Below are 19,538 nucleotides of genomic sequence, written 5' to 3'. Positions count from 1 at the left end.
GCCACTAGCGTGGCAACCACGCTGTACCTTTACTCTCGGAACCACGTTTCGCGGCGACTGATCTGGCAGCCTTGCTTGTCAACATAATTCTGGTCTACTCTAAAACGCGTCATTTCGGGCCCCTTTATCCTTTATCAATACAATCGTCTTATTCACTTTTGATCGCACACCATCAACATGGGGAACATTGGCAACGAGAATGCAGTTCGCAGGGCTGACATGGCGATTGATAGAACCACGCCTGAGAGTCAGACTCGAATCTCGAAGGACCTGTCTACTTCGCCACATAATCACGGCTACATGGATGAGGCGAATATGATCAGGAGAGCGGCGGGCAAGATACCGCATGTTTGCGTTGTCGGCGCTGGTGTCGCTGGACTAAGATGTGCGGATCTGCTGCTGAAACAGGGCGTTAAAGTGACAATGTTGGAAGGACGGAAGCGGGTTGGTGGGAGAGTATGTATAACTAGCTGTGTAGGTTTTGACACACGCTAATGAACTATCAGTTATGTCAAAGCGATGAGCTAGGCCATAGGGTTGACCTGTAAGTTCGCGACTTTCTATGTAGCTTGCATGAACTGAATGTCCCCCCAGTGGCCCGAACTGGATACATGGTACCGACGACAACCCTATACTAGATCTGGCCAAAGAAACCAAAACTACTACCATGAACTGGGATGGCCGCCAATCAGTCTTCGACGGCCAGGGAAATCACATGTCAGACAAAGACGCGGCACAGAATACGGAACATGTCTGGACCATCATTGAGCGAGCTATGAAGTTGTCGAACGAAACCTCGGCGACGATACCCACGGACAAAAGTTTGTTTGACTACTTCCAAGAACAAGTCGTAGAAATGTTTCCCAATAACGACGAGGAAGCAAAGAAGCAACGGCAAACCATACTCCAAATGGCGGAGATGTGGGGTGCTTTCGTAGGCTCGCCCGTTCAGAGGCAAAGCCTAAAGTTCTTCTGGCTCGAAGAGTGTATCGACGGCGAGAATCTCTTCGTTGCATCTACATACGACAAGGTACTGAAGAAAATCGCTGAGCCGGCACTGAAGAACGCGACGATCCTGTTTGAGCATAAAGTGAAGCGGATCGTATCAGAAGGCAAAGCCGAGGATACACGTGTCACTGTCGAAATTCAAGGCCAACGAACCATGACCTTTGACGAGGTCGTCATGACGGCTCCACTGGGCTGGTTAAAGCGTAATCCCGGAGCCTTCGTCCCAGAGTTACCGAAACAACTGACGGACGCTGTGGGAAGTCTAGGGTATGGGCATCTAGACAAGGTGTACATCAGCTTTCCAAAGGCCTTCTGGAATGAGTCCATCACTAACGATTCAACCTCGCCATCCGCGTCCCGCGACCCCAGCAAACCAAACGTAACAGCAACAACGGCGCCCATCCACCAAACGACAGACTCATCAGTCAACCCAGCTCACTACCCAGGCTTCACACACTGGACACATCCAACCTATGCATCTGAAACAAACCCCGAATCCTGGGACCAAGAGGCCGTAAATCTCGCCGCCCTGCCAGAAGGAACAGCCCACCCAACCCTCCTCTTCTACACCTTTGGCCCAACCAGCCTGCATATTGCACAACTCATCGCCTCCAATCCCGAAGTAAAGCACAATACCCTCCTAAATTCCTTCTTCGCACCCTACTACACCAAACTCCCCAACTACAACCCCAACGACCCCTCCTGCATCCCTACAGCCATCCTAGCAACAGCCTGGGCGAATGACGAACTCGCCGGGTATGGCTCCTACTGCAATTTCCAGGTAGGGCTTGAGAAGGGTGACGAAGATGTGGAGACGTTACGAAGAGGCTTGCCTGAACGCGGTGTTTGGTTGGCGGGAGAGCATTGCGCGCCGTTTGTTGCATTGGGGACGGTGACGGGGGCGTATTGGAGTGGAGAGGGCGTCGCGAAACGCGTATTGCAAGCTTATGGACTTGATGGGAATTGAGATAGTATTGGACTATGGCGGATGGGCTTGCTTCAGGGTACTGTAACCACGCTTTCCCGGCTTGCTTGCGATGGTCGTAATGGAACATCTTCTTTTACTCAAAGCTATCATCACTTTCCCGCATACAACAGTACAGCTTCAACAACCACTGCGACCTCGGGAACCAAGTTCAGATCCCAGTCTATATCAAAATCGCATTCTCTTTCACGATCATACGACGTTCTCACCCAAAGTGCGAAGTTTTCCCCGAACAAAAATTATGCCGGTGGGTCATCTGCATGAGTCGTCGCAAACCTCGCGCATCGCGCAACAATCCAACGCATCACCAAAGATCCTGATTTAACTTCCGCTTCCGCAGGCATTTCCATCCCCACTATCCCCACCATGCCCAATCAATTATTCCTTCATTCAGACATACCTGCATATTCCAGCAACCCGTATTCTGAATATGTATGCGAGCTAAACCGCATTGTGGCCTTCGCACCGAATCCGAACTACAGACGGGGTTCAACCGCCCGCTGCCGTTGGCGCGATGCTCCGCGTTTCAGACTTGCTCAGCTCTCCTCCACCCCTGGCCCTGGGCCCAAGTTCGTTGTTGCGTGGTTGCTTTTTCGTTCGCGCGGAGGCGAAATACGGGTTTAAGCGGATAGCGGATCTGGGCCGTTGGCGCATGCCAGAAGGAAGTTGCGACCGTTATTGGGTGGCATGTTGACCCGGGTGTTGGAATAAAGTTTAAAGTTTAGAGAACTTTTGGTGAAGGTGGGTGATGGATTGGGACGGCGATGGAGCTGGGCTGGACTGGGTGAGGATCTGCGAGGTCGATGAGGGTCGATCAACCAAACTTGATGGGAGTTGGGCTGAAGGTTTGGGTAGATACTTGAGTATATATTCTGGGTTTTTCGCTGCTGCTGTGGAGGAGTATCATCATCAAGTCATTCCTTCCTATACCACTTTCCTTACTGCTGGACATACCGAGTCGTCTTTCCTTTTTTTTTTGACCGTTTCAAACACCTACGAACAAACACATACATACATACGCATATACCTACTCGCCATACAAAATGGAACGCACATCAACCTACGGTTCATCGACCTACTCCTCAACCGCGTCGAGCAAGTCACGAGTCTCGATAAGGGAACGCATGGGCAAACCAAGCAAGGTATATGACCTGGACGATGAGAAAGGCGATGAGGTACTGACGTGTTATAGTATCTGTGGCAGATATTACTACAGTGCAAGATCCTATGATGGTTCGGCTGGGCTGAACTGTAGAACTGTGGAAAGCGTGAAGCTGAAGCGAGGGGGCGATGCGATCGAGGAGAAAGAATTTACACAGCAGCTGCTGGGCGGTCGGGCTATCAGCAGGCTGCTAGTCAACGAAGAACAAACAGGAATCTGTCATTACAGAAACAATCAAATACTGTAAATTGCTTTGCCACTTACACACTTCAGCATCCTGATCTCTTCACTCTACCTCCATGACCACCTCACCCGTCGCAAACCTCCATCCACTGAATGGGCTATCGGCATAAGCATACAACTCTTCCTTCGTGACTTCATCCCCATACTTCCCCCAGACACCCTTCCATATTCCCTTCGCTTGAACCCTGTACTTTGCCGGTTTGCGCTCAGGCATCCACGGCTTCTCAAAAACGACCTCAACCTCTTCTTCCGTTCCAGGAGCGATCGTAACAAGCGACCCCTGCGGCGGCGGCATCTTTCGATTAACCTGCAAAACGGTCTGCTCCACCTCCTTCCTACCCTCCGCCTCAGTAACCGTGAAAACGCCAGTGTTGAGTGCGGAGTCGTCAAGCGGTGTATTCCATTTCAAAACGGTGTAAGGAGTATCTGGACTGGTATTCTTGAGCTTGACGAGTAGAGTGGGTGGAGAACGAGATATTTGGCTTAGTGTAAACTCTAACCCAGGTATGCTGGTTCGACTGGAACTTGGATGTGGCATGCTGAAGTTGAGCGGCGTGGGAGACTGGTAGATGTAGAAGGCGCCGAGGAGGGAGATGACGAGGCCTGTTAGGAGAGTTGTGCGGGTGGTCCAGATGCTTGCCATTGTTAGCTTTTCATGTGGCTGGCTTGGACTGCGAAGAGGAGGACGCGGGACAGTCAAAGTCATGAAGTTGCTGTCGCAGGGACAGATAACCGCAAGGCTGCATCCGCGACATCGTATTATCGCAGGGAACTGTCGCGTGACGACGGTGTTACGAGCGAATCATCTTGTCAGACAAGATATGAAGTGCTATCGGCCTTTGTACCTCCTGGCCAGGTACCTGCCCTGCCTGGAAGCGGGGTGCGCTGCGCTATACCGAAGACAGCTGTTTGCCGGCGAGAACTCAATATATACTTCATTGAGGATCCGGGGTCAGATCGCCTATCGCCCAGAGGGGTATCCTTATTTTGTCTCATAGGATGATGAAGCTTGATGGCAGCTTGATGACTTTCACTGCTATGGGTACTATACTGTTAGTGTCTTGGCGTAAGGGTGTGGCTTCCGGGTTTGCGGGCGTGTCAGGGGACTTTATAAGTACGCTGCCACAGTCCTCACGATTGTGAACTCCGACGCCCATCCTTAAATACTAGGCAGAAGACAGTCTCGTACACACAATGGCGTGCACCCAAACGATCCGGCATGCTCACCCTCCAGGATGAACGACCGCACCGTTGCAGCTGCTGTTGTCGCCGACGCTGTGATTTCATCAACAAGCTCTATGACGCACTCATGGCATTGAATTATTGTAACTAACTGAGACATGCCGCCAGTTACTCATTGCGAAAAGGAAGGTTATTTTCGTTGGTAGGTATTTGGCCCCCAACTGCGGACGCTGCGCCTTGCGCAAATCCCCGGACTGGCAGGACGCCTGAGAATACGCCCGATCTGCAAGTCGTCTCAGATAAGGCTGACTTCGCCCCGTCCGCTCATGATTTATCTTCTTGGTATGCATCGCGTACCGCTTCGCTTCAGAAATGAAGTCTACGACGCAATTCTCTGCCGTTCGCCAGGACGTTGATGACGATGCGCGAAGGAGCGCTGACCTGCTTACCGTGGCTGACAACCACAGCGATGCCAAGTCCGACGCGCCTCACGCATGGCCTGAAAAAGATCGCAGGACGACATTCTACGAGAAATGGTCACCCTTCCCTTGGCGAGTAACCGTTATCTTACTGGCACTCCCTCTTGCGCTCGCCTGCATTGTCGGCCTCGCTGCTGCGGCAGAAACGGTATCGCAGGGCTACATCAAGGGACGAGACTGTTACCCGAACGGCCTATGGAAAGAAGCCACCGGAGCAACATGGCGCATCATGGATTCCTCCTACTTCTTTACACCGAACCTGAGTTTCGGCGCCCTCACCTTTACGCAGGTAAAGGTCATCGACGTTGCCTGGGACTTGATCATTGGAAGAGGTGGCCAACTCTTACTGGCATGGGCCAATTATCGCGTCTTCAACGAGTGGCTTGTATATCACATGGAGATGCATCACACATCGTACAAATTATACGCCGCTCTAGCCTTCGAGACAACAACAATGGCTACGTTTGGTGTTTTAGGGAAAGAGTTCCTGGCTTATGGGGCAGGCACTTGGAAGCGGTTTTTCCGTTGGCTGGCTATCCTTTCGATGCTGCTTTCCACCCTCTATGTTATCGCTTTTCCAACGCTAATGGCAGCCATGACGGGTTATATCACGACTTACAAACCTTACATTGAAGATATCGATGGTAATCTCATGGAATGGAGCAAGGCCAAGGACGTGGCTTACATCATCGAGGACGCCGATAGGGTGGGTTTGAAAGCACCCCTCGTTGTCACAGCGGATGATCAGCCGCTTATTGATGCCGTTCATCATTGTACGTATGCTAGAAGTTACTCTGGCTCTCAGCTAACGTAGTACAGATCGGAGTCAGTTCGGCAATTGGAACGTGACAGGTTTCATGACGCAAGGTTCAGACACTAAAGTACTATTGGCTGAGGCCATACCCACCCGCGGTTTTAACATGACCAATGGCAATCCCAACTTGAATATCACGGCAGACTTTGTATTTGACGGCGTGACGACGCCGACTTCTTACAGCCTCGCCATCGCAACCTTCCCCATCGAGAGCCTTGGACTAGACTCCGGCAAAAAGCTTAACGACTTTCTCCCACTCCAGTACGCCTTTGAGAAACGTCCAGATGTGAATCACTCTTACACTGGGTACTACCTGCTGGACCACGGATCTTGTAAGCCTAGCGAGACGTACCAATGGGGCTTCTCGTACATATTCCTCTTCATGGTCTCGATATTCAACTTCATCTGGGTCTGCATCATGGTCGGTATGTGGCTCGATACACGACGCGGATCTATGATGTATAGAAGTGGAAGGAGACCAGGGCTTTTGCGCAGCATCATGGATTACTCGGCTGCGATACGGGAGGAATTGGGTAACGAGGCGGATTGCCTAGAGGAGGATGAGCTGAGGAAACGATTGACGCAGAGTAGAGGGGCGCTGGTTGTAGAGAAGAGGGAGCTTAGGGTGACGAGGACGAGTACGGGGGAGATGACGAAGAGAGGTTGGAAGCGGGGTCTAACGAGTGGGAGCACGTTTTAAGATAGTGAATACAATAGCATTGCTATGAAGGCTTCGTGGTATCGTCAAATATGCATTATAGTCATTCTCCCACTGCGGGTCTGAGAGAAACGCTTAACCCCACTGGTATATCTCCTCATCGACCATGGTACCTTCATCCCAGCACTTCTGTACCCAGGCAACGCCGACTATTCTGGCAAGTCCAGTGATCTTAGTCCTTGCGTCTTTGGTTGAAGATTGCTCGTCTAGCACAACGACATGCGTGACGCCTTCCGCATCCATGTTGTCAGTCACCACGCCGCCCCCGAATTGAATGTAGCTTCTCGCTAGCTGTACTCTGAGCCTCAACATCCCGGATTGACGTCCAGGATCATCCTGAACGACAGCTTTCACTGTACCAAACATATGTGTTTTGAGATGCGCAAACGACTCTCCGTGGTCTTCCAGTTGATTTAGGAATCCCTCTCGCTCAAACGCTTCATTATCCTCCGGGACCGACACACCCTCCAATAACTTCCTCATCTCATCCACGTCCGCGATGTCACGCGCGTACGAATCCCCATGCTCATCCACATTGTTCTCGTAGTCCAGTTGATCGTCGTCATGAAGATAAAACATGTGCCTGTTCGGCTCGAACGGAAGTAGGTATGGCAGGGGAGTGGCGTCTATTTCGTTCTGCCTGATGCAATCCTGGATCCAGACGGGCTTGACAATGTTGTTCGTTGCGCGTTTCTCGAGCGAGGCCACCTTGATTAGTCGCTTGTCTGCGACGATGATGAGGTCCTTGTCCATGGAATCGCGCTGCACGATCTTGCCGCCATTGGCTTTGACTAGGGCTTCGAGATCTGCTTTCGACTTCTTCTTCGGGAAAATCTGCTCGGTCATTATGAAGAAGCTTAGGCCTTCGAAGACTTTGGACACTGGGCCTGCATACGGTGTGGTGACGGTATCGTTTCCGATCACAGTTAGTGGCTTCTTCGTTGTCCTGGCCTTCTTCCTTCGTGATTGCTCGATCTTGAATTCTTTTTCCTTCTCATTTTTGTCTGTTTCCGCCCGACTCTGTACTTCCAGCCACTCTTGTACTGAGAGGGCCTGATCCCATCGCTTGTCTTTCTTGAGTTTTTGGAAACGGGGAAAGCGAAGCGTGTATGTCATGCGGAATTTGTCACTATTTTCCACGCTTGCTGCTTTGCACTCGAGCACGACGGAATCGCAGGGTCTAATGTATTGATCTGGCCGCTCGTATTGCCGGTTCCTCTCGTGGCCGCCCAGCTGGATGAACGGAGGCGGATGTCGAGGATCCCATTTATGCCACTTACCTTCCGTGCGACTCCTTATATTAGCGTACTCTTCGAGGGTGAATCCACCACCGACCTTGAAAAATGAATAACACAGTGGGTTGTCCGCCACTACCTTGTCCTTCTCCATCAATGCACAGAGGAAGGACGAGTGGGCGCCACCGCGATGCCCAGTGCCAAAGTACCCGCCGATAACTATGCAGTCGAGCGACTCGCCGTACTCTGACATGTATTCTGGCTTCACTTTCATCCAGTCGTTATTCCTTTGATTGAGACAGTACATGGAACGCGGATTCTTTAGCACCAGACCCTCAGATGACTCTGCAACAACCTTCCGTAACTCCGGCTCAATTTCGGTATGCGAGCGTGCTTCGATGTAAGGGTGAATCTCGAGACGACGATGTATGCCCTTGACGGCACTCTCAAGGGCGCGACGTCGATCGCGTAGCGTGTACTGTGTGAGTGATTTGTCGTTCAAATAGACGCAATCAAATACTCTGAACAGTGGCCGCTGACCAGTATCTTTGTCGGTTTTGTTCTCTTTCTCGGATATTGCTGCTGTCTTGAGTGTACCGAAGCCCACGATGTGGTTCCTCTCCATATCCCAAGTAATCATCTCCCCATCGAGGATGATGTTCCTTACTTTCTTTCCGAAGGCGTCTTTGATGAAACGTGTAAGTGCACCGGCCTCGTCGCCTTCGAAGTGTTTGCCGTAGAGGTATGCGTAGTCTTTGGCTTTTCGTGACCAGAACCCGAATGTCCTTCCACCAGGTGCGTCGGGATCTTCAGTCATATGGAGCTGCATGCGCTCCCCATCAAGCTTCTCTTCAATCCAAAACATATCATCGTCCGCCTTTGCTTGAAAACGGGCCACCAATTTCTCAAAGTTGCCTACTTTGTCCTGAAACTGAGCTAGTTGGGGCTGGAAGCATTGCATCAAGCTCAGCTCAGTGCTCTCGCCCTCTAAACGGATCTGCTGGTCGAAAAGCTCCCAGCACACTCGCCGCAGATTTGACGAGATATTGAACAGTGTCTCCGCGTCCGGATGCCAGATGTCCAGGAGTGTCTTCTCAGTAGCGCCGATCTTCATCTGACGGAGGATCATGCGGATGAGCCAGGTCATCTCCTCCGCATTCATCCTTCGGTAAAACCGCCTGAAAATCTTGACTTGCTCCTCTTCGGCACCAACCTGCGACAGCTTATCCAGAGCATTGTTGACTTCGGCGATGCTCATGTCGCTGTACTCGGTCTTCATCTGCCGCATTGACAAGACATCGTAACATCGTCCAGGAAAGTCTCCCGCAGATGCATTCGAAGCTGAGCTGAGCTGACTGGGTAGCTTCCAATCCGTCATGTGTTCGGCATCAATAGATTTGGGTTCAATGCTGGTGCACTTGATCAAGATCTTGGCAATTGCCTTCTCTTTCAGACCGTACATAGCTCGATCTCTGTCCTTTTCGGGGATCATGAGACGCATCGCGGGGTAGAAGTCGTTTCCAACTTGCTTTCGCCAATTTGCAATATATCTTTCGATGATGTTGCGTTTCGCTTCATGGGGTGACAGGTTCGAGTGTCCATGAGGCCCAACTCTTCGACGAGCCCCCACGGGCTGCTTCCTCCTTTGTGTTTCCATGAGTGGGTTGAATAGGTCTGTGAACAAGGTATGGAACCGGGGCGTCTTGTGGAGGTTCAGCGGCCGGGTAGGGTACTTGTCGTCGAGCTCATCGTCATGACCATACATGAGCGTATTCTCTCTGACCGCCTCCTCATCCGGCATTGGTATGTCTTCGGCCATTTTGAGTGCATTGGAGGAGTGAGTTGATGGGTGTAACGGTTGTTTGTATATGAAGGCTGAGTCGTGGCTGCCTGGAAGCCGTATCACGCGTGATCACGTGGCTATCAGGCTGCAATGAGCTAGCGCATCTCCCAAGGCGTCACCCATGCCAGTGGGTACCTACGCCGTGGATTCACAAGGCTGACGATACTAATCTTGGAAACTGGGGGAATTGCGACTCCACAACACTCGTTTTCCCTTTAGTCCTTCGTTTCTTTGCTTTCATGTTGCGCCCAAATACCTTTTACACCCGCACTACTGTCCCCTAATTGCCCGTATACGTCATTATTACTCACCATCCAATGGACCGTAAATGAGCGCTGCACGTAATCAGGGCTGGGTCCCGCAGTCGACCGGCGATACCCAACACAACGTACGAGATGCTGCGCTACAAGGTGCCGCTCGAGCCTTCTCCAAACCTCCCGCGAAACCGAAGCCTTTGGTGAACACGTATACTGGAGGAGACAATGGGGCTTTGCTGGCTGCAACCAAAGTCGGCACAGGCAATCCGGCATCCTTGCGGAAGGACCATACCGGTGGTTCCGTAGGCGTCAGTAAGCCGAACCTATCCAAATCGAACAGCACGGCGTCGCTGAGCGTGCCTGACGATCACCCCGATCGCGCCTCGTCGCCTTCGAATATCGCGGCACGGCTTGCGGCAGCTCGACACAGCCCTCTGCGACCTATACCCCAGGCCAAGGCCGTTGTTCCGCCCGCCATGAGCGAGCAGCAGCCAAACGAGAGGGATGCACTGCCCCCCTCGGGCAGCGTAGGAAATGTGCTTGCAAGACTTGAGTCTCAGAAGCCCACGCCACAGTCGCGGAAGAGGAGAGACAGTCTCGAATCGCCTGCAGCTGCGCGCAATGCCCGACGGCCAGAGCCAAAACACAAGGCTACCGACGAGATGCCCATACCGCCAACGGATTCGCTCGTCAAGATGTTTGAGCAGGCGCGACCCAGTACACCCACTAAGCAGCCTTCCGCTCCGATACGCGTTGCGCAGAACTCTCCACCCCCCGTGAAATCGCCCAAGCCGCAGCGTGCGTTCAAACTGCCTCCCGAGCCGAAAGATGATGCACCGCTGCAGAGAGTCAGAACGCAGACACCGCCGCCCGTCAAGCCGAAACCGAAGCACAAGATCCAGCTGCCCCCACAATACGCTGATGGCAGCAGCGATCAAGCATACTTCAATACACCCAAGAAGGACCCTCTGAAGTCTCCTCCAACCAAACAGAAGCCGGTGCAGTTAGCAGCAATCAACACGTCCACGTCCCCACCTTCAAAGCCGCCGCAGAGGGGTTCGCGGCAAACACGGCCCAAGTCGGAGGACACAACGCAGTCATCGTCCTTACAACGCCGCAGAGTCTCTGCGTCTGTAGAAAGCCATCAGTCACCGTCTACACCCACCTCTTTCAAGTCAGCCAAAGAAGACCAGGAGGAGGACGAGAAGCCTAGACCTGCTCTACCTCCGCCGCGACGATCGACTGCGCGGAAAGCTGATCCTGCGCCGGCTGCGAACAAAGTCCAACCTTCAGCCCCAATACAAATCAAGCCTCGCACCCAGAGCCAGAACCCAGCCTCGATGGCTCCACTGCAGAAGCTCTCACCTCCCCGACGACCAATGTCAGCAAACAGAACAGGGTCGCCTTCAGTGTACCATAACAACTACCAGCGAGAGTCTGTCAAGCAGATTACCCAGCACATGACTGGCGAGTCTCTATCGAGCGCCATAATGGGCGCCGCCCTAGCCTCCCATTCTCGCAACGTCTCGCCGGCCCCTCGACCTATGTCAGTCGAACCTCTTTTCCCGCCACGCAAACAGCACCATCACCACTCGCCGTTCCACCGATCGCCCTCGCCGCCTAAACAGTCGCCTCCGAAAAGCGCCGGCAAACTGCGAACTACAATGCGCAAAGAACCGTCATCCTCCGACGAGGAAGACAACAAGGTCGACAAATACAAGAAGAAGGGCACACGCATCATGGGCATCAAGGGGCGAAAACACCCAAACAAACATCATGAGGGCACGCGGAAGCGATGGCGCGACCAGATAACCGAACGCGAGCGGAAACGATACGAAGGTGTATGGGCTGCCAACAAGGGTCGTCACATACCCTCACCTGATCGTGCACCACCTGACGATGACCCATCAGCCGATGTGCTGAACCTTCTCGTCAAAGAGATCTGGACGAGGAGTCGACTACCCACACCCGTGTTGGAAGAAGTCTGGGACCTCGTAGACAGTAGAGGTGTTGGAAGACTGAGCAGGTACGAGTTCGTCGTGGGTCTATGGCTGATAGACCAGAGACTTAAAGGACGGAAGTTGCCCGTCAAAGTCAGCGACAGTGTTTGGCAGAGCGCCAGGGGCGTTGGCATCAAAGTGAAGATCAAGAATTGATAATAGACGGAGACGAGAGTTAGAGAAGCATCAGCATGGCGTTGGACTTGATAGTCACTGTAGATCCTAGAGATACCCCTAATCGTAGTACAGTGTGTTTCTTTTGTTAATATGCACAGATCAATCACCTCTCGTCTTTTGCCTGTAGCGCTGTCTTTTCCTCCATGCTCAGCAAGCCGGCGCTTCGAACGAAATTCGCGGTACTCCAGAACCCACCGCTGAAGTCGAGATCGTACCAGTAGTTTACCGCGCAACAGATTCCTTCTTCGTTGCAGCTTTGGCTTACTTTGTGGTACCATAGTGCGGGTAGGTATAGCATGTCGCCTTCTTCGAGCGTTACTCGTAGTGGCTGCGAGTGTTGGGAGTACGGCGTGGTGTTGGTAGTGGGCTGATCCGGATCCCACGTTGCGAATGGGACGTATTCTTCCGGCTCATCGACCTTCATTATCAGATCGCCGTTTTTAAGCGCTTCAGGGGATAGGTTTTCATCCTTCGGAGTGTAAGTCGCGGCTAGCACGCTCTTCTCGTTAATACATCCCGCTTCCACCGGCGGCAAGAGAACGAAATGCTTCTGACCCAGGATTTGCACGTAAATGTTCTCGTAGTTGTCTTTGTGTAGAGCAGTCGTCGAATAAGAGTTTCCGAGCCAGAAATTGATGGCGTCGGGTTCTTGTTCAAGTGCTATACGCGCGAACGGTATGCTCTTGGGTACATCGGCGAAGAGCGTAGAGTACTCGTTACGCAGATTGTCATTTTGAGTTTGCGCGTAACGTGTTGGACCGCTGTAGTCTTCTTCTTGCTCTTGTTGTTTGATCTTGTCTAGAACATCCTCAAAGGGCTCTTCGGTCTCATACGGTTTGACGAATATCGCGCCACCTGAGGGGAGAGAGACGACGGAATCGGCGTTCCCGTTGGGTGTGATTGCTACGTTGACGTTTTGGCCTTGCATCACGGTTTTTAGGTACGAGGCGTTCCATGTTTTCCTGGCTTTGAAGTCTTTGGCTCCATTGCGGACGATGAAGGGTCGGTTGCGGGCGACGTGGCGCATAAATTGTAGGGGTGAGGGTTCGGTGGTGAGAGTGTCGATTGTTGAGGGGTTGAGGCCGTGGTAGGATGTTATTAAGTCTGTATGGAGGTTTAGTATTGGTAGTAAACGCGACGCGAAGGGTCAGGGCACACGGGATAGCTCCATGTGACAGTGATGTTTTCGAAAGTTTTTGAGAGAAAGACGTAGAGAATGGGAATAGCATGGAGAAGCAGTCGCACGATTTGGGAGTATACTTCTTAATGAAAATATCAAGGAAGTAAATGCATGATTCATAGTATGAAGAGGAAATGGAAGCACCTCTTACAGCATCTTGCAATGTTCCTTCCGCATCGAGGCCAGTCGGCGCATGCCTTCACAGATAATCAGTAAGAAACTGGGCAATCATCTCGTTGATAAGCCACTCACCGGAAATCAGCCTGCTCCGCATCCTTCAGTCCGATCACTTCATCTTCCATCTGACCCATGTTTGCGCGTTCATGTGAAGTCGCGCAAAGTTCGTGAAGTGGGATGCGTTATCGGGACGTTCTTTGATGTACTGGCAACGGATCCTTGCCCTTTTGCGACTAGCTTTTCAGCTACCTGAGTGTCACCGCTCAAAATTTGGTGTTTTGCTTAATAAAAAATACTAATAAATTATAATAGTAATAACTACTTCATATTCCTCGACTCCAAAAGGTTGCGCGCCTTCGTAAGAGACGCAGCGTGCGACGGCTAGACCGATCTGCTCGAGTATCTCATTGTGCGCGGGGCCCGGGCTACAAAGTTTCCCGTGTCGATCTTGTGGGCGGCCTGTAACGCAGGCCAGCTCGATATCGTGCGATGAGTGCTTAGGAGTTGAGCGCGCTTGTAGGTCTCAAGAGACGCTTTAATAGAGGCTCGTCCGACTAGACCTGTAGATGTATCCAGCTACTGTTTGTACGTTGCGGCGGAATAGAGTTACGCAAGTATCGTGCGGGCTTTGCTAGACTTTGGCGCGGACGCGAAATCTTGGGGAGAGCGCACCGTTGATTGGGGCTGTGGAGGCGGGGCTTGAAGGCATTTTGAGGATGCTAGTCGATTCGGACGCTGTTGTGTCGGATGAAGCGCTGACGAGAGCGCGGATGCGGGCAGAACATCTGGGACTGGAGTCTATGATAGGTCTTTTGGAGGGGTACACAAACACGGCAAGAATAGGATAATATGTTCGCATTGCGGTTGAAATTGGGGCCGGGTTGAGGCACTCAAAGACTTAGAGAAGAGGTACCTAGTTCCCAATCGCCTGTGGATTCCAAAATACCTTATTTGGATCTACCGCTTCCTTAATCACACTTAGCTTTTCATAAGTCGCAGCACCATAGTACAACTGATGCGCCTCAGCTGGTGTCAGCTCTGGATCCAGGTAATTCGGGTACGCCAAAAAGTCGCCATCGGGCTGTGCGTCTGTCAAAGCGGTATTGAGTCCTTGCACGAACGCTTTGATGCCAGACTCAAAAGGCGGAAGCATATTGGCCGAGGAACCGATATTCTATCAATAACGGGATTAGCTAGCTGCTTAGGGGATACTGCCCGATAAGTGTTGTCTGAAGGGGAGAGGAGAGGAGTTTACCTGAAAGACCCAAAGCGAATCACGATGCGAATACGCCGCACTATCAGGCGATGGAACATTGATCTGGCTATCCCTCCCGCCATACAGCGAGATATACGTCTCCCACGGGGACTCTGCGCTCAATCCCTTACTAATGACATACCCAGCAAAGCTCTCCAGTGCGCGCCGTGTAAGTGGCTTTGCCTCTCTCGTAACAACGGACTTTGTGTAGAAGGTCTGGTGGTTGTTGTAGCCAGTCAAAGGCTCAACAAGAGGTTCGCCTTCTGCGATGTCCTGCAGCGCATCGAGCCAGCTTCTGGTCGCGATCGTTGTGTTGTCGGCCTTCGGCAAACCCTCAAGCATGGCGGGAAGTACGGCGCTGGAGAAGTGTGTGCGGTCGCCAAAGTACCAGCCTCGGACTTCGAAGGTGCCGAATATGTTCATGTAGATCTCAAGTGTAATATTACGGTCCATGAGAGGAGAAGATTGGGCGAACTTCTGCAATTGGAGAAGGATATCGGCGACGGAAGACGAAGACTTCAGCGCGGAAGTGAAGTTCACGGAGTAGCTGACAATCTGTGCCGGAGCGGGCTGGGTCTGCAGATAGAAGGTAGTCACGATACCGATGCTATCTGCAGCTCCACGCAGAGCGTAGTAGAGTTCGGGATGGGTAGTGCGTGTGACGTGAAGTTGAGTTCCAACGGCCAGTACGACGTCCATTGCCACGATCGTGTCGAGTGCAAGCCCTAAACAATATCACGATTAGCTAGAGTCGTTACATATATTTGTAAAACAGCGGTACTTACCCCAGCGACGAGAAGAGTATCCGAAGCCTCCATGCGTATAGTGCCCTCCGATGCCAACGCCCGGGAATGTACCGTGAGGCAGTGCGGCCTGACCTTGCTTGTATACACCCAGTCCGAGGTTTCCGAGACGCACGCCGCCTCCTGCTCGAACGATACCAGTACCTTGTGACCTGTTAGCAAAGATAATGAAGAAATGAGTAAGCTGCCTGCCTTTATCCAGAGATATTTCGTTAAACTTTTGTAGATCGATTGTCAGGCTACCATTTTTGCCGCCGAGAGAGTAGCTCCCGTACGAATGTCCTCCAGACCGGGGCTGAACTTTGATGCCAGCTGCAGCTGCGCATGTTATTGAATCGGAAACTTGCTGCGGAGTTTCTGGTATTGTCACTGCCGCTGGGGTGTACTGGAGACGGAGGTTGTATGCTGTGGTGAGAGAAGTCCAATCTGAGGAGGAATTGAGAGTAGTAGGGACAGCTTTTGCGTGGAGGCAGTCCTGCAAGGCTTGGTGTTGTCGAATGACCGGATGGTCTCGCGGGTCAACGAAATTAGCGATGGCGTTCGATACGAACAGGAATAGTAGAGATGTTGAAAGCATGTTTTCAGTCAGTTGCTTTTTTGCGACTATACCTCCTGCTTCCTCGTATTACATTTTATACAATCACTCCGCCAGCACAACATGCCAAGTCCACCGAACTCCGGAAACATAAGGTTATACCAATACTACTCGGTCCTAATACTTGCGAAGCAAACGAGCAAGCAATTGCCCGTTCCAATCTCGTGACAGTTTCCGGATGGAGCTATTTGCTAGGTTTGGCCAAGTAATGAACTTCCAACCAGAGCTAGCTAGAGCAACACGTAAGACGATTGGTGAAATACAGTGGCTTTGCTTGGGGCATTGCGACGCAAAGTCCCTGTTATGACGCGGAATCGGTACTGACGAGGAAGGCATATCGGCTAATACGATGCCAAGTCCTCCGACGGGAACGTCCGAAAACCCGATAGCTCCTTTCCGATGCAAGAATCACCTTCGCGGATTCTGCAAGTCAGCATCTTTGACCTCGATGATGGTCTAACAACAACACCGCGCCAGCATTGTGGACCGCCGCGGGCACGACATCACAACCAAAAGATGCTAGAGCGATAGTAAAGCTCAGGATCCGATTGTAATGCCGCCACCATGGAGCACCCTCAACCGCTCCGGCTTTGTCCAAACCCTAGGCCGCAAGTACTTCAAACACTATTCTCCAAACCGATTTGCTAATACACCAATAGGTAGCGCGCTCACCGTCGCAAAAGGCTTTGTCTTCCTCCACGTATGCTCTTCCTACATTGGCGGCATATCCTCCACCAGCGGGATCTCTATGGTGCCTACGATCCCCCACCATTATAAGGGCCACCCATGGATACTATACTCGTCGCTTCATCGTCGCGGTCGTAACCTCCGCGTTGGTGACATCATAACCTATAATCATCCCATATTCCCCAAACAGAGCGGGTGTAAGCGCATCATTGGGATGCCGGGCGACTTTGTCAGTATTGTCACGCCGGGGCGCGGGGAAGATGATGTACATGCGGTGGATCATGAGGGGAAATGGGCGAGCGTAAGGGAAGAGGTCATAAGAGTGCCAGAAGGACATTGTTGGGTACAAGGCGATAATCTGGAATGGAGTAGGGATAGTAGACTGTTTGGACCGCTGCCGTTGGCGTTGGTCAAAGCCAAGGTATTGGCTGTTATGCTGCCGTACGGTGAGGCAAAGTGGATCGAAAACGAACGTGATGTTGTGGATGTGAAGGAGGGGGAAAGAGAGTGGGTGTTGAAGTAGAAGGGAGTATCACGGGAGGAACAAAACAACACTGGGGAGCAATATACGAGGGAAAGAGTTATTATCCTAGGCAAGCTATATACCCAAAGATCAGTCTCAAAGAGCCAAAAGGAACCGACAACGCATCAACATGTCGAACAAGCTGCAACATCAATTGTTGTCGTGGGGCTGCCTTCCAGGCGTCCGCCAAAACAAATCATGAATTTCATCATCCTGTTCATTTATCGTGTCCACAAAGATTATGACTTGCTACTTTCACTGCTTCTTCTGCGGTCTTGAGCAACACATTTTCCACCATGATCTGGGCTTTCGCGTCGTCAGGCCTTCATTTGTGACGTTAATTAGGAGCTGGGGCTGACAAACAAGAGTTACGATCCATGAGTTCTGTTGTATTCATCTAATGTCTATATCAAGCCATTGATCGCTCCATTGAGGTAAGTCCTACATTGACAGCCAACGATCCATCATCGACTCTAGCTGCACCACGGACGTTTTCTTCTCATATCCACTTCACAATTAAGTTTAAGAGATGATCTGGACTACTGTTTTGAACGCGCTCCAGCTTCAACCGTACCCATATCGCCTTCGTCGCCCTCCTCTTTCAACCAGGCCTGATATCTCAATGCAACAAGCCTAACTTAGTGTCTCAGCGACATCGGGGCTGTTGCCATCCTCTGAGGGCGAATCGGACTGAGATACACTAGGGGCAGGGTGCTCTCTATCTGATGCAGCGGCCGCTCGTGCTCGCCGATGAGTAGCAGACCGCGCGGCACGCACACGGGACGACGGTTCTGTTGATGTATGCCTAAGGGGCAGTGAGTCACCCTGCCTGAATCTAATGACGGTGCTGGATGCACGGCCTACAAATGGTACTGACTGTGTGTGATCCAGGGTTGAAGTCTGCTCGCTTCCGGAAGCAGGTGGCTGGTCCGGTGCAGTCTCAGAGCGTGTAATTGAAGCGGGCAACGCAAATCGTTCATCGTCGAGGGTTCGCCCATGGAGCATATTGCTGTTCGTTGTGGCGCGAGGGCTATCTGGGGAGAGAGGAAAGAGGGGGCTGTGTATTCTTGAGACGTCGCGGTGGATCCCTGGAGAGGAAGGATATGGACCATGTGGTGACCCTAACGATCGATTTGAAGCCATCGACGGGCTGAGTCCACCCCAAGTATCGCGCGATGGCGCAGCATACTGGGTCGACCATATAGTATTTCCTGTGCCTATAGCTCTTGAATCAGTAAGCTCTCGAGATGACCGCAGATCAGTGACCGATGGATCAGCAAGTACAGGAATCGCGATTGGTGGCGGCCGATGTGTTGTGTTATCCTGTACTCCAGATGCCGGCCCACCATATAGATGTGCAGTATGTGGGTTATTCCGGGCCATCTCTCGCAGCTGTTCCCTTCGCTCAAAGGCATTCATTGCAGGCTGTCCAGATGCTTCTAGGTTGCGGCCTATCTGTGTTTGAATCGCACGGAGTCGGTCCAACAACATGACCTGCTCCTCTCGGAGTTGATCAGTCGTGCGCGTAGCTAGGTCAAGCCCTGTCCCTGGTAATTCGCGGATTCTAAAAGGCTGTGCAGCATCTTGTGGTGAAAGAGGTGGAAAAACTGCAACTCGATTGTTCAGGCCTGGTACTTCTGTCAAAGGGCGACGCTCCGCAATAGCACGTGCTGCTAAAGCGGCTCGAGACTCGCGTGCTTGAACATTATCAATAGAAGGGTATTCTCCCGAAACGGCTGAATTTGCCGGTCCATCTCCAGCTTCTGATTCTCCAGATGCAACAAACTGGCGCAATGCCTCAGTCATTGCTGCACTGGCCCGCGAACGTTCAAACACCTGCTGTTGCTGTTGCTGTGCTCGTTGCTGCTGAAAAAGTATCTCGCGCCGAGTATCTGCCATTATATCGTTAATTGCCGCGTTGATAGGGTGTGAATTGTTTGAATGAACTTGAGGAGGTGGCCTATCTCGCTCCATTGTACCACCTTGCAAGCTCTCCGATGACTCAATACGATGGGGCCCGTAGCCAGGTAAGTGAGATCCGGGAGCGACCGGAGGTACTCGAGTGACGCTTACAACCTCTAGATCTGGAGCTGGAGCTGGAGCTAAAGCGTTGGCAGCCTGCTGTTCCTGCTGCTCATGCGCCCTCACACGCTCTTGCATATCATGAACGAACTGTGCGCGACGAGCATCAGTATCGGAACTACCAGTAACTCGC

General features: G+C 51.9%; 9 protein-coding genes across 9 annotated transcripts; 4 read left to right on the top strand and 5 right to left on the bottom strand.

Moving 5' to 3' along the window:
- Positions 1-80: 80 nt before the first annotated feature.
- BKA58DRAFT_32465 (amine oxidase) lies at positions 81-2,358 on the top strand. Its single transcript, XM_046167970.1, has 3 exons — positions 81-456; positions 507-544; positions 595-2,358. The coding sequence occupies exons 1-3, from the start codon at positions 178-180 to the stop codon at positions 1,973-1,975; spliced, it is 1,698 nt and encodes a 565-aa protein (XP_046032089.1). The 5' UTR covers positions 81-177; the 3' UTR covers positions 1,976-2,358.
- A 1,083-nt stretch (positions 2,359-3,441) lies between these two features.
- Positions 3,442-4,041, bottom strand: BKA58DRAFT_304143 (uncharacterized protein; the record flags this gene model as incomplete). Its single annotated transcript, XM_046167006.1, has 1 exon — positions 3,442-4,041. The coding sequence occupies one exon, from the start codon at positions 4,039-4,041 to the stop codon at positions 3,442-3,444; it is 600 nt and encodes a 199-aa protein (XP_046032088.1).
- Positions 4,042-4,523: 482 nt separating this feature from the next.
- On the top strand, positions 4,524-6,598 carry BKA58DRAFT_417013 (uncharacterized protein). The gene is made up of 2 exons (XM_046172617.1): positions 4,524-5,832; positions 5,879-6,598. Exons 1-2 carry the CDS (start codon positions 4,953-4,955, stop codon positions 6,571-6,573), a joined length of 1,575 nt encoding a protein of 524 aa, XP_046032087.1. The 5' UTR covers positions 4,524-4,952; the 3' UTR covers positions 6,574-6,598.
- Positions 6,599-9,803, bottom strand: BKA58DRAFT_374683 (ATP dependent DNA ligase domain-containing protein). The gene has a single exon (XM_046169353.1). It carries the CDS (start codon positions 9,643-9,645, stop codon positions 6,667-6,669), a length of 2,979 nt encoding a protein of 992 aa, XP_046032086.1. The 5' UTR covers positions 9,646-9,803; the 3' UTR covers positions 6,599-6,666.
- A 1-nt stretch (position 9,804) lies between these two features.
- On the top strand, positions 9,805-12,194 carry BKA58DRAFT_374681 (uncharacterized protein). Its single transcript, XM_046169352.1, has one exon. It carries the CDS (start codon positions 9,998-10,000, stop codon positions 12,080-12,082), a length of 2,085 nt encoding a protein of 694 aa, XP_046032085.1. The 5' UTR covers positions 9,805-9,997; the 3' UTR covers positions 12,083-12,194.
- Positions 12,195-13,721, bottom strand: BKA58DRAFT_374679 (cupin-like domain-containing protein). The gene is made up of 3 exons (XM_046169351.1): positions 13,536-13,721; positions 13,428-13,480; positions 12,195-13,207 (listed from the first exon to the last, which is right to left on the bottom strand). Exons 1-3 carry the CDS (start codon positions 13,592-13,594, stop codon positions 12,207-12,209), a joined length of 1,113 nt encoding a protein of 370 aa, XP_046032084.1. The 5' UTR covers positions 13,595-13,721; the 3' UTR covers positions 12,195-12,206.
- Positions 13,722-14,373: 652 nt separating this feature from the next.
- On the bottom strand, positions 14,374-16,095 carry BKA58DRAFT_408192 (uncharacterized protein; the record flags this gene model as incomplete). Its single annotated transcript, XM_046172072.1, has 4 exons — positions 14,374-14,634; positions 14,716-15,440; positions 15,501-15,662; positions 15,711-16,095. The coding sequence occupies 4 exons, from the start codon at positions 16,093-16,095 to the stop codon at positions 14,374-14,376; spliced, it is 1,533 nt and encodes a 510-aa protein (XP_046032083.1).
- Positions 16,096-16,666: 571 nt separating this feature from the next.
- On the top strand, positions 16,667-17,543 carry BKA58DRAFT_465063 (peptidase S24/S26A/S26B/S26C; the record flags this gene model as incomplete). Its single annotated transcript, XM_046174948.1, has 2 exons — positions 16,667-16,725; positions 16,777-17,543. The coding sequence occupies 2 exons, from the start codon at positions 16,667-16,669 to the stop codon at positions 17,321-17,323; spliced, it is 606 nt and encodes a 201-aa protein (XP_046032082.1). The 3' UTR covers positions 17,324-17,543.
- Positions 17,544-17,736: 193 nt separating this feature from the next.
- BKA58DRAFT_374672 (uncharacterized protein) lies at positions 17,737-18,788 on the bottom strand. Its single transcript, XM_046169350.1, has 2 exons — positions 18,201-18,788; positions 17,737-18,128 (listed from the first exon to the last, which is right to left on the bottom strand). Exons 1-2 carry the CDS (start codon positions 18,740-18,742, stop codon positions 17,957-17,959), a joined length of 714 nt encoding a protein of 237 aa, XP_046032081.1. The 5' UTR covers positions 18,743-18,788; the 3' UTR covers positions 17,737-17,956.
- Between the last annotated feature and the right edge of the window lie 750 nt (positions 18,789-19,538).

The sequence above is a fragment of the Alternaria rosae genome (assembly GCF_020736505.1).
Source record: "Alternaria rosae strain MPI-PUGE-AT-0040 chromosome Unknown BKA58scaffold_1, whole genome shotgun sequence".
Lineage (NCBI taxonomy): Eukaryota > Fungi > Ascomycota > Dothideomycetes > Pleosporales > Pleosporaceae > Alternaria > Alternaria rosae.
Note: the sequence above shows the minus strand (reverse complement) of the source record. Positions and strands in the feature narration are given on the sequence as shown.

What these genes read in the sequence shown, in the direction of transcription:
- BKA58DRAFT_374672 (XM_046169350.1), bottom strand. Translation starts at nt 18,742, where the DNA reads ATGAATGCCTTTGAGCGAAGGGAACAGCTGCGAGAGATGGCCCGGAAT. An exon ending in TCAACCCTGGATCACACACA is followed by an intron (nt 18,129 to 18,200) that starts GTCAGTACCATT and finishes ACTGCCCCTTAG; the next exon opens with GCATACATCAACAGAACCGT.
- BKA58DRAFT_32465 (XM_046167970.1), top strand. Translation starts at nt 178, where the DNA reads ATGGGGAACATTGGCAACGAGAATGCAGTTCGCAGGGCTGACATGGCG. An exon ending in GGAAGCGGGTTGGTGGGAGA is followed by an intron (nt 457 to 506) that starts GTATGTATAACT and finishes ATGAACTATCAG; the next exon opens with TTATGTCAAAGCGATGAGCT. An exon ending in CTAGGCCATAGGGTTGACCT is followed by an intron (nt 545 to 594) that starts GTAAGTTCGCGA and finishes ATGTCCCCCCAG; the next exon opens with TGGCCCGAACTGGATACATG.
- BKA58DRAFT_374679 (XM_046169351.1), bottom strand. Translation starts at nt 13,594, where the DNA reads ATGGGTCAGATGGAAGATGAAGTGATCGGACTGAAGGATGCGGAGCAG. An exon ending in GCGGAGCAGGCTGATTTCCG is followed by an intron (nt 13,481 to 13,535) that starts GTGAGTGGCTTA and finishes TTATCTGTGAAG; the next exon opens with GCATGCGCCGACTGGCCTCG. An exon ending in ATTGCAAGATGCTGTAAGAG is followed by an intron (nt 13,208 to 13,427) that starts GTGCTTCCATTT and finishes ACCTCCATACAG; the next exon opens with ACTTAATAACATCCTACCAC.
- BKA58DRAFT_417013 (XM_046172617.1), top strand. Translation starts at nt 4,953, where the DNA reads ATGAAGTCTACGACGCAATTCTCTGCCGTTCGCCAGGACGTTGATGAC. An exon ending in TATTGATGCCGTTCATCATT is followed by an intron (nt 5,833 to 5,878) that starts GTACGTATGCTA and finishes AACGTAGTACAG; the next exon opens with ATCGGAGTCAGTTCGGCAAT.
- BKA58DRAFT_374683 (XM_046169353.1), bottom strand. Translation starts at nt 9,645, where the DNA reads ATGGCCGAAGACATACCAATGCCGGATGAGGAGGCGGTCAGAGAGAAT.
- BKA58DRAFT_374681 (XM_046169352.1), top strand. Translation starts at nt 9,998, where the DNA reads ATGAGCGCTGCACGTAATCAGGGCTGGGTCCCGCAGTCGACCGGCGAT.